Genomic DNA, 14,759 nt, shown 5'->3' with positions numbered 1-14,759 from the left:
GCAAGGCACCGCAGTCCAATGTTGCTACCTTGTTGAGGATGCTCCCTACTACCTGGTTATTCTGACAGACTGCTTCTGCTCCAGGATGCTCCTGTTTCTGACCCTGGCTTCAGTCAGTGCTTGCTCCTGCTCCTGCTCCTGCTCCAGCACCTGTTCCAGCCACAGCTGGTTGCCTAGCTGTCCTACCACTAGGACACTGGAGTGGGTATCAGGAGATGTGAGTTTGGCTACCAGCACTGCCACTGAGCTGCAATGTGGTGGTAGACAAATCATTGTTATGACTAGCCAGAAAATGGAAATCTCCGACTGTGAAAATCTTCATGTTTTGAAAAACATGTTTTTCCATTTTTCCCAAATCAGGATGAAAAGTTAAAAGTGCAAAAGTTTCATGGGAAGGGATTTCCAGAAAAATATCGTTTGGGGAGAATTACAGGGGAATTTTTTGGGTACCTCCCTGAAAGGCTCTTGGCAACTTCACTTTCCCCCTGCAGGCAAAAAGAGAAATTGACAAGAGTCTTCAAGGCAGGCAGCCAGAGGCTGCGCACCCAGGCTCTTCACAGCCGCTTCAGCCTGGCTGCTGGAGAGCCTGGGCACTCAGCCACCTGCTTTTCCCTTAGGCAGAAAGTGAAATTGACAAAAGCCTTCCAGGTGGGCAGATGAGGAGCCATCATTTCAATTTTCCTAATGGAAAATCAAATTTTCTGCAAAATTTCTGTGATCAGGCCTCAGATAAAGTGGAGCAACCTATGTGACCGCTCTGCCTCTCCCACTGTAATTTGGTACATACAGCAGCATCAAAACCATCAACTCTGATAAAAGTCAGGCACTAGAATTATTACATTATAGTGGAGCTAAATAAAACTATTATTTACCCAACATTTCAAAAGCCCGTGTAATCAATATTGTCCTAGTTAATCAGGCAAAACCAGAGCCAATTTATCATGACTAGATTGTCTGAAAATGATCGTTTCTGTTGAATGATAGATTTGGCTGTCACATGCTAAAACTGTAAATATGAGGGCTTAGGGGAGATATAGTTCAAAGGTATAAAACAAATATAGTTAAGACAAAACTCCCTAGGGCTAAAACTGAGCAAGTGGAACAGTGCTGGGAAAGCTAGAGGGTAATCCTAGCCCATACATTTCCTTAAAGATTTCAAAAATTTTATGAGCAGAAAACAAAGCTTCACATTAAATCAAGAATTTTTGTTTTCAGTTGTGGAGCTGTGGAACTGAGCTCAGAGAAACATCAAATTGAGTCAAGTATATTGAAAGTCCCTGGGACACACCTACAGTGTGATGCATTCAATATAACTTGTTTATTGACCAAATTTATAAGGGCTCCTAATACTTCTAAAAAATCCAGACATTTGAAAAGAGTTTTTTATTACAGCTTAATGATTTGCCCAAGGGCTCCAGCTGCATTTCCCACTGGAAATTTCTGCAATAAATCCACATCTTTAAAAAATGGAATAAAGGCATTTTGAAAGTTGGCTTTCAGAGCTGGAAAATCATTATTCCTTGGAGAACTGTAAGTTACGGTTTGCCAGTGAAAGAGGAAATAAACAATTTGTAATGCACAACAAGGCTACTTTGTTTTTCACAAGAAGTATTTTTAGTTTTTTATGAAAATAATATTTTATTCAAAAGATTAAGTGTGCATGTTGTTATCAAATTCTGTTGGTGCTTCAAAGATTCCTTATTGTTACCTAAAATGGGCATGGGGAGGGGGGAATACTTGGGCATAATGTCAATGAATGCTTAATTTTAACATGTTCAGCAAAAAATAAAAAGGATTCTTAAAACTGACAACTGCTGGACCATGCTGCAATGAGCCTCCCTCTCCCATCCTGGAAGGTAGAGACCAGCCACCATTATGACACTTACATCAACTGAGATGGAATAAATGGGCCCAAAGAGTCAGCAGTATTAGCATGACCCTGTCACTGTCCAACATTAAACATCATTGTGAAGGATGGTAAAAAATTTTTCCTGCTTTTGAACCAACAGACAGGAGGGGAAGAAGAAACAGGATAGTAAAGGTGGAGAAAATACAGCTTTTGTTGATGGAGAATTCCCAGCCGCAGGTCAGTCACAGACAGATGCTTTGGATTGGCAAGTCTGCCACAACAGCACTGCTCTGAGCTCTGGCTTATTTCCTGGTCTGGGATGTCATCTGCTTGATTTGGCCCCTCTCCTACTGGTCTATCTCAGGTTGGGCAGAGCTGGCTAGAGCTGTCTCATCTGATTGTGCTGGTGCCATGTGCTACAACTGATCTCAAGATCAAATCAGATGGAAAGCCAAGAGAGCGAGAAGATAGGAGGAAAAGAGTGGGGAAGAAAGGGGAACACGCAAGGGAAGGGGAAATAATCAGGATCTCACGTGTCTCTGGTTTATGGAATGGTGATGACCACGTGACCCTGAGGAAGTGCCAAGGTCTGGACTTGAAGATGATGCAGTAACCTTCTAGGGGCACAGGTGAAGGACGAAGTCCCTGGAGGGGAGTGGGATGGAGGCTTATAGGCCTTTTCCCTCCTTCAGGAATTTCCTGCCAGTTCACAGGTCCTCAGCCCCAAAAGTGTCTTTTTAAGACCTCTGAAAAAGGGGTTAACGGACAGAATAGTCCATCCTCTCATTATTTGTTCACCATCAGACCTAACTTCTGACATATCACATATAGTCTATTAAATTCCAGTACAACACTCTTCTAGTTTACCAGGTATGGTCTCAACACAGTCTTTGAATTATATCAGTAAAGCCCTTTTGTTCAGATTAACTTAGTCTTTCTGTTTTTCACTTTTACTAATTTTCATAAACAATTTTATGTAACAGTTGCACTTTTGTTACCTTTTTCCAACACCATTTGTCAATACAGATGACTGAACCATTCATAAGCTTCCATCCACTTTCCTCACTTGGACTCACCACTGCAGCAGGCCTGCTATGCTTCAGTTTTTACACCACCCACCATCTTCTCTATCTCCAGGTGAAGAGCCATCAGTGGGATCAAAACACATGGATCCACTTATGGAAGGCCAGGTGTGAAAGGGGAGAGGGATGTGGGGACAAGCTCACATGCAGATTGTCCCCCTGCTCCACCCTTTTGGGGATCTGCTGACAAGTAAATGCAGATTGAGTGTTAGGGCTGGGTCCTACAGTCCTTATTCAGCTATCTCCTTTTACTAAAAGCCTGCTCCTGTTCCCATTTAAGTCAATGCAACTATGTCCATTGAAACCAATGGGAGCAGGAGTTGGCTCATACACAGCACAGTCAAAATATACATGAAAGGCATGACAATTGCTTTAGTCCATGTTTCTCTAGGCTGGGAAAATCCCAGTGCTAGCATTTAGTTCTGTGCAAAGGCCAACAGCCCTATATTTATTAATCCCAATTGCCTGCTCTTAATACTCAAATATTCTGTATGTGAATTTGCCAACTGCTGGAACTAAATGCTAAATAGTCAGATATGCAAATATGATTCTTAGAAAGGATTGCTGTGTGGTACATTGTGCACAGTGTGCTAAGGTCTAAGAAAGAACTGCCGTATATTAAACTTTACTTAATTAAGATTTTGTAATTTAAGCTGTGGGAGGGAGTTTCTAGGAAAAAATAGTCCTAAGTATAAGTAAACAAAAGTTTAAATGAGAGGTTTGGCTACAGGAACACTAGTAAGAGTAGGTCATTCTTACTTGTTATCTATGCAGCATTCACAATCCTTTGCAAAGGATACCTTAAAATAACCTCTGCTTGAATTATTCTCCATTGGGTACTATTCATCCCATACATGTGTTAGCAAAATATTGGAGGAATTGTTTGGCGCAAAAGTAGCTGAGATAATGTCAAGAAGAAAAAAAAAGAAGAAACACGAATGTATTTTGTTAGATGTGCATGAAACGTGGAAAGGTTCTTATCCCACTGAGAAATGCTGCTATTTGTCTACTGGGCTCAGAGGGGGGGAAGTTAGATATGATCAGCTTCCTATTTTATGACTGACCTGCTGTTTCATTTCTGGCAAGGTTTTTTCTTCTCTTTTACCTTGTTTGCTAGCTGTGAAGTTTTTCTCACAGTGATAGGTGGAAAAATAAAGGACGAATGACTAGAAGACTCAAAACCCGCCCTAATGGTTGGGTAAAAGTAAATTATTTCTGAAAGGTACTATAGGCCCTGTGCATACTTCTGGCGTAGTTGTACTTATTGGCTTGTTTGAGGCATGTTTGTACATATAAGCAACAATTGTGAATCAGTGTTTTTCTGGAAGTCTATTTAAGAGTTTTGAATGACTTATGCTTAGGCCCCAGGTGCTTAAAATGGGAGCAGCAGCTTTGGTAAGACAGTGTCTAAAGAGTGTCCCTCAGCAAACCAGCTCAATTTTAAAAAACTGGTTTTTGCTGGTACTGCAAACCTTTCTCTTCCCCCACCTCTCATATAAGCACTGCCTGAGGGACCAGGTGCACCACAGCAGTGCTTGGCAGACTGGGGATGTACATGGCAACAGTGACTTTCTGCTACCTCTTCTTCCCCTCACACGTATGATCCTGGGGACAGTCAGGGAACCACTTCAGTCTGATAAAACTTAGAGCAACCTCAGTCCTGCTCTAAGCAGAGCTCGTGTGTAACACCTCCACCACCCCACCAGTGGGCATTACACCAGCAAATATAGTTGCTGTGTTTGTGCCAGCCACACCTTTCCTACTCCAAAATGTCCCCTACACCAAGGGACCAAGACGATTGAATTCAAATGGGGGCAGGGAGGAGGGAGGGAGGAGGACTCTCTCTCCACATATGGGAGATTTTGTGCTGCCAGAAATCCCCATTCAGGATTACAATTATGCTCTGTAAATCAAGATGGGCTATTGAGTTCCAGACAACTCCACTTTCAGCTGGCACACAAGGGGGCAAGATTTTTCCTCTCAGCCCTGTGACCTTGCACTTTGCCAAGTCATTTCCACCTGTACAAAGTGAGTGCAAAGCTGATTTAAAACCATTCTGACCTCAGTATCAATTTTATATTGTTGCATATAATTTGATTTAAAAAATAAAAGGCTAATTTTCTTAATGCGTTTCTAGACATTTTCCCCTTCCTCAGAGTTTCTAGCTCATTGCTGAATTCAGCAAGGCTGTTGTAATCTTCCCTCACACAATGTGGCACTCTGTCTCCTTCTAGTTGTGCCTAGTGCACATATGGAAGCCTGCTACAATCTTGGCTGACAAAGATGAGTCTTTTAGCTTGGGCAGTAGACACTCATATATTTAGATGCAGAAGTCTTAGGTTCAGTCCCCTCTACTGATGATCCACACGGGGACATGGCATTACACTATGCTGCAGAACTTAAGTAGGAAACCTTACTGTGGAATCTAGATCCAGTGTACACAGTGTTCATAGGGTCATGAATACACTGATGCATTATCATTACCAGAGCCTGCCAATGGAAAGCAAATCTGCTGCATTTAATAATACAGCATGAGGTTAACAGGACAAATTGCTATGGTAAAGAAAACATCTCAGTCAATGCACATATTATTCTTATTAAAATATCTCATGTCATTACAGGAACGGTTTGCTTCACAGAGTTCTAGTATCCACCGGATACAATCCTAATTAGCATTACTACGTTTTTTATTTAAGATGAACTGAAAATACAAATACGGGATTCAGCTCCACCTGAGGTTGTTAATTTTTATTTAAGCCATTCTAGGTGGGTTGTATTGTTCTTTTTGAAAGGCTCATGGAAGATTTCATATCTAATTATAACTTCTTAGCCAAAGTTCTGCCCCAGAGGAAATTATGTTCATCTGAATGATACAAGGCCATTTCATTACTTTATTAAAAGACGAGTAGCCATGCTCTGGTAACCCCCCACCCTTCTAATAGTTCCCATGTATGGCAGTGGAACTAATCTCATTTTCTTGATCAAAACCCTTTGCCATCCCCCTTGGCAACCAGATCACCTCTGCCTACAGTAGATTCATGGGTGAGAGAGAGGTAAACCCTGCAAAGATTTCATTGTGGAGTGAAAGATCAGTGACTAGGAACAGGTAAAGAGTATTTCAGGTTCTTTGGCTCTGTGTGTGTGATTGTGGCACTGATTTTGCACTCATGCTTATGTCAGCAATTGCACAATCCTTTAAAAAGGTTTATTAGAGAATGAATAAAGGTTGTTCAAAAGGTGGTAAAAATAAAATACAACCCCCAATCTCAGCTGCTGAGTAACACTACATTGACTAATAGATTCACAGAATGTATAGCCAGAATACAGTGAGGAATTGAAGGTTTGGCATGAATTGATAAGATGGGGTGTACAGTAAAATCAATGGGAATGGGCCAAATTCTGCTTTTGGTCACAGACACACTGGAGTCAAAAGAGCATATCCAGGGCTTATCACAGAAGTAAATGCTTGTAGGGTCAAGCCCTAGGTTCCTTTTCTGGAATAAGATGGTGGCTCACTATTTTGCAAAGTAACAGGAAGAGTAACTGAGCTAAAATAACAAGGAGGCCAACCCATGAAGTCCTTACTAAAAGAAAGTTATCAATGGATTTCAGTGGGAGTTTTTACTGAGTAAGGAATGTGCCCAAGGAGGATTCTGCACATGCTTGGAGCAATGAAGCTGTTGAGAATTTAGGATCGGGCCCTTAAAGATTCAGGTAAACATGGACTAGACCTCTCTGGAAGGCCCCATACTTTCCGCTGTTTTCTTAGGTTATAGCTTGGCTTATAGGGAGCAACAATTAATTAGTATCTCTAGGAAACACACACAAACCCACATCCAAGGTTTAATTTCCCATCAGACCACCACCAGGTGTTCCATATCCATCAACGTTTTCCATTCTTTAGCACACTCTCCCTCACATAATGTGTCAACATAGTGTGTCAACAGTGGTTCTCATAAGATTTTCAAGGGATTGAAAGAATCTTGGAATAATGCAGCTTGTTGGAGTGATATTTGCAGTCCTGGCCATCAGAAGGGGCAGATGAAATACAGCAAAGAATTTCAGAAAAATAGAGAGCAGAAGGAAGAGCAAACAAAACCTGAGTGAAAATAAGGACATTAGAAAAGAGAGCAAAGTGCAGGAAACACACAGAGAGGGATGGAAATGCCAGTGAGAGGGATTGCGCCTGGCTTGGGGTTGCAGGTATCTGGCCCCTAGAAGGGTTTCTGTTTTTCAAAGCACTTTGTAAGGTTGGCGTAGAAATTACCTGGAATTGCTACTAAATTCTGCAGCTCCTGTTTAAGGTTCATGATGTCCTTGCACAGCTGGATGTCATCCATCCTGCAGAAACAGAAAAAGCACATCAGACCATACATACATACATGTTACATTTATTTGTGGGTCCAGATAAACCACCTGTGAAAACTGTAGTACAGCCCTTTCCTTGGGGCTTCATGCATCTGCTTGAGGCACGGATATTTAGCCCATGCACCAAACTGCCATCCATCACAGACACCTTTCAACGCACAGTGTTGCAGAACAAATATCCTCCATTATAATGCCCTACCAGGTGACCTCTCCTATCAGTGCTTTTTGTACCATGCAGACCTAATCTATATATTTTTATTGTCACATTAGCTACTTTTTCCTTTTCTGCAGCTCGTCCTACCTCTGAAAATGGGCACCTGCATATTTAATAAATCAGCAGTGGAACTGTGGCAAGGTCTACAGCAATAAGCAGGGCAATCCCCGATTGCTACAGTTCAGCTGGCATTCACTAGGGAAAAGAGAGAGTACAAGTATGGAAGAGAGAATGGTTCAGTGGTTAGACTAGTAGCCTGGGACTTGGGAGACAATGGTTCAATTCTTTATTTTACCACTGACTTCCTCTGTGATGTTGAGCAGATCTCTCTGTGCCACAGTTCCCCAGCTGTTAAAATGGAGATAATAGTATTTGTGGTGTGAAGATAAAGATTGTGAGCAGGGCTGGCTCCAGCGTTTTTGCCACCCCAAGCGGCAAAAAAAAAAAAAAAAAAAAAGCCGCGATCAGCAGCAGCTCTACTGCTGCCGTTTCATCCTTCCGAGAGGGACTGAGGGACCCGCCGCCAAAGAGCCGGCCATGCTGTCCCTTTCCGTTGGCTGCCCCAAGCACCTGCTTGCTGCGCTGGTGCCTGGAGCTGGCCCTGATTGTGAGGTGCTCAGATAGTATAGTAATGGAGGCCAGATAAGTACAATAGGTAGAGAATAATGTAAGATAACTAAGCCCTGGTCTACACTACAGGGTTAGGTCGAATTTAGCTGTGTTGGTCGATTTTATAATGAATGTATCTACACAAGCAACCCCATTCCGTTGATCTATAGGGCTCTTAAAATCAATTTCTGTACTCCTCCCCAGCGAGGGGAGTAGCGCTAAAATCGACCTTGCTGGGTCAAATTTGGGGTAGAGCGGACACAAATCGATGTTATTGGCCTCCGGGAGCTATCCCAGAGTGCGCCAATGTGACCACTCTGGACAGCACTTTCAACTCTGATGCACTAGCCAGGTACACAGGAAAAGCCCCAGAAACTTTTGAATTTCATTTCCTGTTTGGTCAGCGTGGTGAGCTCAGCAGCACAGGTGACCTTGCAGTCCCCCCCAGAATCACAAATGAGCTCCAGCATGGACTGAACGGGAGACACTGGGTCTGATTGCTGTATGGGGAGAAGAATCTGTGCAGGCAGAACTCCAGTCAAAAAGAAGAAATGCAAATATATATGCCAAAATCGCACAGGGCATGATGGACAGAGGCTACAGCAGGGACACACAGCAGTGCCATGTGAAAGTCAAGGAGCTCAGGCAAGCCTACCAAAAGACAAAGGAGGCAAACGGTTGTTCTTTGTCAGAGCCCCATACATGCTGCTTCTATGACCAGCTGCATGGCATTCTATGGGGGGACCCTACCATTACCCCACCACTGTCCGTGGACACCTGCAAGGGGGTGTCTCACACAACGTGGAGGAGGAAGAGGAGGAGGAGAATGCGCAGCAGGCAAGCAGTGAATTCTTCTCCCCAGCAGCCAGGACCTTTTCATCACCCTGGAGCCAATTCCCTCCCAAGGCGAGATCCCCGACCCTGAAGGCGGAGAAGACCCCTCTGGTGAGTGCACATTTGTAACTACAGTACAGGGTTTAAAAACAATAGTTTAATGTTTGATTTGCCGTGAAGAATTGGGATGCATTTCCGGCCAGTACAGCTACTGGAAAAGTCTTTTAACATGTCTGGGGATGGAGCGGGAATCCTCCAGGGACATCTCCATGAAGCTCTCCTGGAGGTACTCTGAAAGCCTTTGCAGAAGGTTTCTGGGCACTTTACCATGCCAAGCCAGTAGCAAGTAGTCTGGAGTCATTGCAGCACAAAGCATGGCAGCAAATGGTCCTGGGTTTTGGTTGCATTCAAGCAACATTTGGTCTATATTTTTCTGAGTTATCCTCAAGAGAATGATATCGTTCATGGTCACCTGGTTGAAATAGGGGAATTTTTGTAAGGGAACAGTAAAAGGACCCCGTTCTTGCTGGGTTGTTTGTGCTTGGGTAAAAGGGATCATCCCAGAGAATAGCCGCGTGGGGGTTTGGGGGGGGAGGGTGAAGGGATCATCCCAAATAGCCACACCAGGGGAAGTGGGGGAAAGGTGTGTGCTGCAGATCCACCCATAAACCGCAGCCCCTCCTTTTAAATGGCAAACCCAACCGGCATTGCTTGCTATGGGAAAGGAGGGCACTGCAGTTTGAAAACATTCCCACGTGTTATGAAGGCATTAGAAGCTAAACCCGCGTACCCTTTGGCTTACCATGGCTGCCTGGAAACTGAATTCTGTTTCCCCCCCGCAGGTGCAAATATTTCTATGCTCCCCCTATCATCTCTGTCCCTGAGGTTATTGCAGATTGCAGCTGTGATCAAAGGGAGGGTGGGGTGGTTGTTTTACAGGGAGTTAAAATCAACAAAGAGAGCGGGTTTGTATCAAGGAGAAACACACACAACGGTCACACCGTAGCCTGGCCAGTCATGAAACTGGTTTTCAGAACCTCTCTGATGCGCAGCGCGCCTGCTTGTGCTCTTCTAATTGCCCTGGTGTCTGGCTGTTCAAAATTGGCAGCCAGGCAATTTGCCTCAATCTCCTACCCCGCCATAAACTCCCCCTTACTCTCACAGATATTATGGAGCACACAGCAAGCAGTAATAACAATGGGAATATTAGCAGCAAAGACTCCTGTGGCACCTTATAGACTAACAGACATATTGGAGCATGAGCTTTTGTGGGTGAATACCCACTTTGTCGGATGCAATGGGAATATTGGTTGCACTGAAGTCTAACCTAGTCAGCAAACAGCACTAGCGAGCTTTTAAACGTCCAAATGCACATTATACCACCATTCTGCACTTGCTTAGCCTATAGTTGAACTGCTCCTTACTACTGTCCAGGCTGCCTGTGTACGGCTTCATAAGCCATGGGAGCACGGGGTAGGCTGGGTCTCCAAGGATAACTATTGGCATTTCAACACCCCCAACAGTCATTTTCTGGTCTGGGAAGTAAGTCCCTTCTTGCAGTTGCTCAAACAGCCCAGAGTTCCTAAAGATGCGAGCGTCATGCATCTTTCCCAGCCATCCCAGGCTGATGTCAGTGAAACGTCCCTTGTGATCCACCAGTGCTTCCAGCACCATTGAGAAGTACCCCTTGCAGTTTATGTACTGGCTGGCAAGGTGGTACAGTGCCAAGATGGGGATATGCGTACTGCCTATCACCCCACCAAAATTAGGGAACCCCATTGCAGCAAAGCCATCCACTATGACCTGCACATTTTCCAGAGTCACTACCCTTGTTGGCAGAAGGTCAGTGATTGCATTGGCTACTTGGATCACAGCAGCCCCACAGCAGATTTGCCCACTCCAAATTGATTCCTGACTGACCAGTAGCAGTCAGGCATTGTAAGCTTCCACAGTGCTATCGCCACTCACTTCTCAACAGTCAGGGCTGCTCTCATCTTGGTATTCCTGCGCTTCAGGGCAAGGGAAAGCAACTCACAGAGTTCCAGGAAAGTAGCCATATGCATCCGAAAGTTTCGCTGCCACTGGGAATCATCGCATTCCTGCAACACTATGCGGTCCCACCAGTCTGTGCTTGTTTGCTGAGCCCAGAATCGGCATTCCACTGCATCAACCAGCCCCACTGCCACCATGATGGCCCAATTGCCACAGCCTGTGCTTTCAGGAACATGTGTGTCCATGTCCTCCTCACAATCATCCTCGTGCTGGCTCCTAGCTAGGCTCTGCACATACTGCAGGATAATGCGTGAGGTGTTTACAGTGCTCACAACAGCAACGATGAGCTGAGTGGGCTCCATGCTTGCCATGCTATGGCATCTGCACAGGTAACCCAGGCAAAAAGATGCGAAATTATTGTCTGCAGTTGCTTTCACAGAGGGAGGGAGGAAGGGAGAGGAGGAGGAGAGTGATGACATGTACCCATAACCACCTCCGACAATGTTTATGCCCCCTCAGGCATTGGGAGCTTAACCCATAATGCCAATGGGCAGCAGAGACTGCGGGAACTGTGGGATAGCTTCCCACAGTGCACCGCTCCGTGAGTCAATGCTAGCCACGGTAGTGAGGACACACTCCGCCGACTTAATGCGCTTAGTGGGGACATACACAAGCGACTGTATAAAATCGATTTTTTAAAATTGACTTTTATAAAATCAACCTAATTTTGTAGTGTAGACATACCCTAAGACCCAGTTCTGTGAGGTGCTGAGCATTATCAGCTCCCATTGAAGTTGATAGCACCTCAGAGGGTGGCATTCATAATCATTGGTAGAAGCAGCAATACAATGCAAATGTTGATGATCTAGCAGTCGTGATCTAGCAATCTTCCCAACAAATACTACATTTTAGATTAACATTTGAATTCAGCTTCATTAGCAGCACTGTGCTTATGCTCATGTACTGCAGCTGAGGGCTGTTTCTGAGGCTGCTGTTTCCAAATCACATTTCAAAGAAGAAAAAGAATATAAAATTAGCCTTGAAGATACACTGTTCTGCTCAGGTATCTTTCCCAGATCAGCAATGCTAGCTCTGTCTGCACCCATCTACAGACTCCCTGTTTCACATACTCCAGTTCCAGCAGTTGATTCTCTAAGTCAGCTGTATTTCTGCTGAATGTTTGCTACACACTCCATCCTTATGATTACATTATTGCACAATTCCTATTACTCAGGCCTTTTGAATGTGGCAGAGGATATGATAGCACAGGGAATTGCAAGGGGACTTTGTGCTAGAAGGCCCAGAACTGTAGCAGACTCATCTGAGACACAATCAGGGAGAGAGCAAAGGATAATAAAATCAAACTATAGAATTAAGTGAGGAGTGGGAAAGTAGGCATTTTTGTCACAAGCAAGATCTTAATCACAAATTGAGCTCACATCCTCCCTCAGTTCCCTACACTGAACACTGGCCTCCCCAAAGACCTATCCCTCAGCTGCTTTTATTGCTATTAAAACATGCTGATCCTTTTATAGCTTGCTGCTTTGTTTATCTCCATCTTGCCTGCTCCTTCGTTTATGTAAGAAGGGAGCAATGGCTATTCCTTCCATTTCTGGTTTCTGTCCTCACAGATGGTGTCAGTGGGATAATCATAGGTGTGTGCACGGGGTGTGCTGGGTGTGCCCAGGCACACCCTAATGCCCACGGGCCAAATCCAGCCCCTCAGGGCTTTGGATCTGGCCCATGGGATTTGCTCCCATGGCTGCACCACTCTCAGAAGCGGCCGGCATGGCACCATGTCCCTGGGAGAGGCAGAGGGCTCCATGCATTGCTTCAGGTACTACCCCCCGCAGCTCCCATTGGCCGGGAACGGGGAACCGCGGCCAATGGGAGCTTTGGGGGAGGTACCTGGAGGTGTGGCAAGGGCAGCGCTCGGAGCCCTGTGCCACCCCCACTCCCAGGGGCCGCACAGGTAAGCCGCACCTGCCCCCCAACTTCCTGCCCTGAGGCTCCTGCCTGCATCCTGTGCCCCTCCTGCACCCCAACTCCCTGCCCTGAGCCCCCTGCCGCACCCAACATCCTTCCTGCACCCCAACCCCATGCCCTGAGCCCCCTCCTGCACCCCAACCCCCTGCCCTGAGCTCCCTCATACACCCTGAACCCCTCCTCTGCTCCAATCCCTTGCCCTGAGCCCCTTCCTGCACACCGCACCCCTTCCCACACCCTGCACCCCCCCACACACTCCAACCTTTATGATGTGCGCCTTTAAAAAAATAAATAAATAAAATTCCCTGGGTGCACATCCTAATGAAATGTGCTGTGCACGCCTATTGGATAATCTTCAATAGGACCTCCTTCCTTTCTTCCCCATCAGTTTCAAATGCCACTGTGCATCTCAGCCAGGAAGCAAAGCATCCTCCAGGATCTCTGCTTGTAGGGTCTGCCAACAGGATGAGAAACTTGCTCTTCCGATATCATGATTAAACGTCACCCTGTGGCCTAATCACCTAATCACTAATTCACTATTATGTTTGTACCCAATACACAGAGAGGCAGAAACCTTCATGCTGAAGGATATTTTCCTCTCAGGTTCTCCACATTGCTCATGATCAGCATGAGCAAAGTCTATTTCATTATGCTGAATGGTACTGAAATTACTTTTATCAATTAATAATCTTAAACACTATATCTGTAGGAGACTCAGTAATAAAATGTGCTGGGGAGTAAGCAAAATACGTAGCTCCTCATCCATTTTGTATTTGCACAGTTTGGGTGTTGTGTACTACTATAATATATTTGAATAAAATGACTTCTCAGGAAGGAGACATTTTTCTCAGGAGGAAGATGTTCAGTATTGACTGGCTATTTTTGGCTCGTGTCTACAGGCCAGATCCTCAGCTGGTGTAAAGTGATATAGTTCCAGTGCAGTCAATTCATACCAGCTGAGGATCTGACCTATAATATTTACTTTTGAAAATTCTTCTTCCACCATATAAATTGGTCCCAATTTGGAAAACCTGGGCCAGAGAGGCGCTGGTCACAACTCCTCACTGTGCCAGTCTGACCACCTCCACTCCAAAATGAAGTCCCAGAGGGTGATATTAATTGCTGTCCACCTTCACCGTTTCTCTCAAGGGATTTCAAATGTTGTTAGAGCCTGCTAAGAAGATGTGCTCCATCAATTAATCCCCAGGTCTTGCTGGCCACACCTCCTCTCTGGCCAGCATTGCCCAGTTTGGTGGTATTGCTGGCCTCCTGTACTTTCCCCAGCCATAGAGAGACGATTATGGCCTCCATCACCACTGCAACTTCTGCCCCCTAGGGCCACCCATGGAGCTTTGGCTGCCAGAGGCCCCCACCAGTGCAGACCCTGCTTTCTTCACATACCATATTCCCAGCACATCTCTATTGATTCATGAACTTTGTCATTCCTGACTCATAGCCCTTTGGAGATAAGTAAATAACTCTCCATGGCAGAAATAGCCCTGTTACCATCTGAATTCTAAATGTCATGAGCAATTTGACCTTTCCAGAGCCACAGCCCCTCAAGCTGGTGGGTTTGTGAGTGATAAGAGCTAAACCCACCATCTGCACTGACTGTCTAAGCTCCGTCTAATATCTTTCCTCCCTTCAGTGTGAAACAACCTTTGTGTCTCACCCACTCCACCTACTGCCTAGCAAAAATCTGCCCAATGTATTCAGATGGCTAAAGAAGATCCAGGGTGCCTGTTTGTAAACTCCGAGCTAAGTCCTCAGACACGTGGTGTAATAAACGGATGTGGGAACTCACATGTTTGGACGTAAATACAAA

General features: G+C 45.1%; 1 protein-coding gene across 1 annotated transcript in view; it reads right to left on the bottom strand.

The window, feature by feature from the left end:
• The window catches only part of BMERB1 (bMERB domain containing 1), a 78,587-nt gene that overhangs the window by 8,456 nt on the left and 55,372 nt on the right, over positions 1-14,759 (bottom strand). The window contains exon 3 of the mRNA XM_044980690.1: positions 7,199-7,272. Within this exon, the coding sequence (XP_044836625.1) occupies positions 7,199-7,272 (74 nt within the window). The remainder of the gene's footprint in view (positions 1-7,198; positions 7,273-14,759) is intronic.

This window comes from Mauremys mutica, chromosome 11 (assembly GCF_020497125.1).
Source record: "Mauremys mutica isolate MM-2020 ecotype Southern chromosome 11, ASM2049712v1, whole genome shotgun sequence".
Classification (NCBI taxonomy): Eukaryota; Metazoa; Chordata; order Testudines; family Geoemydidae; genus Mauremys; species Mauremys mutica.
This window is presented reverse-complemented; position numbering and strand designations above follow the sequence as displayed.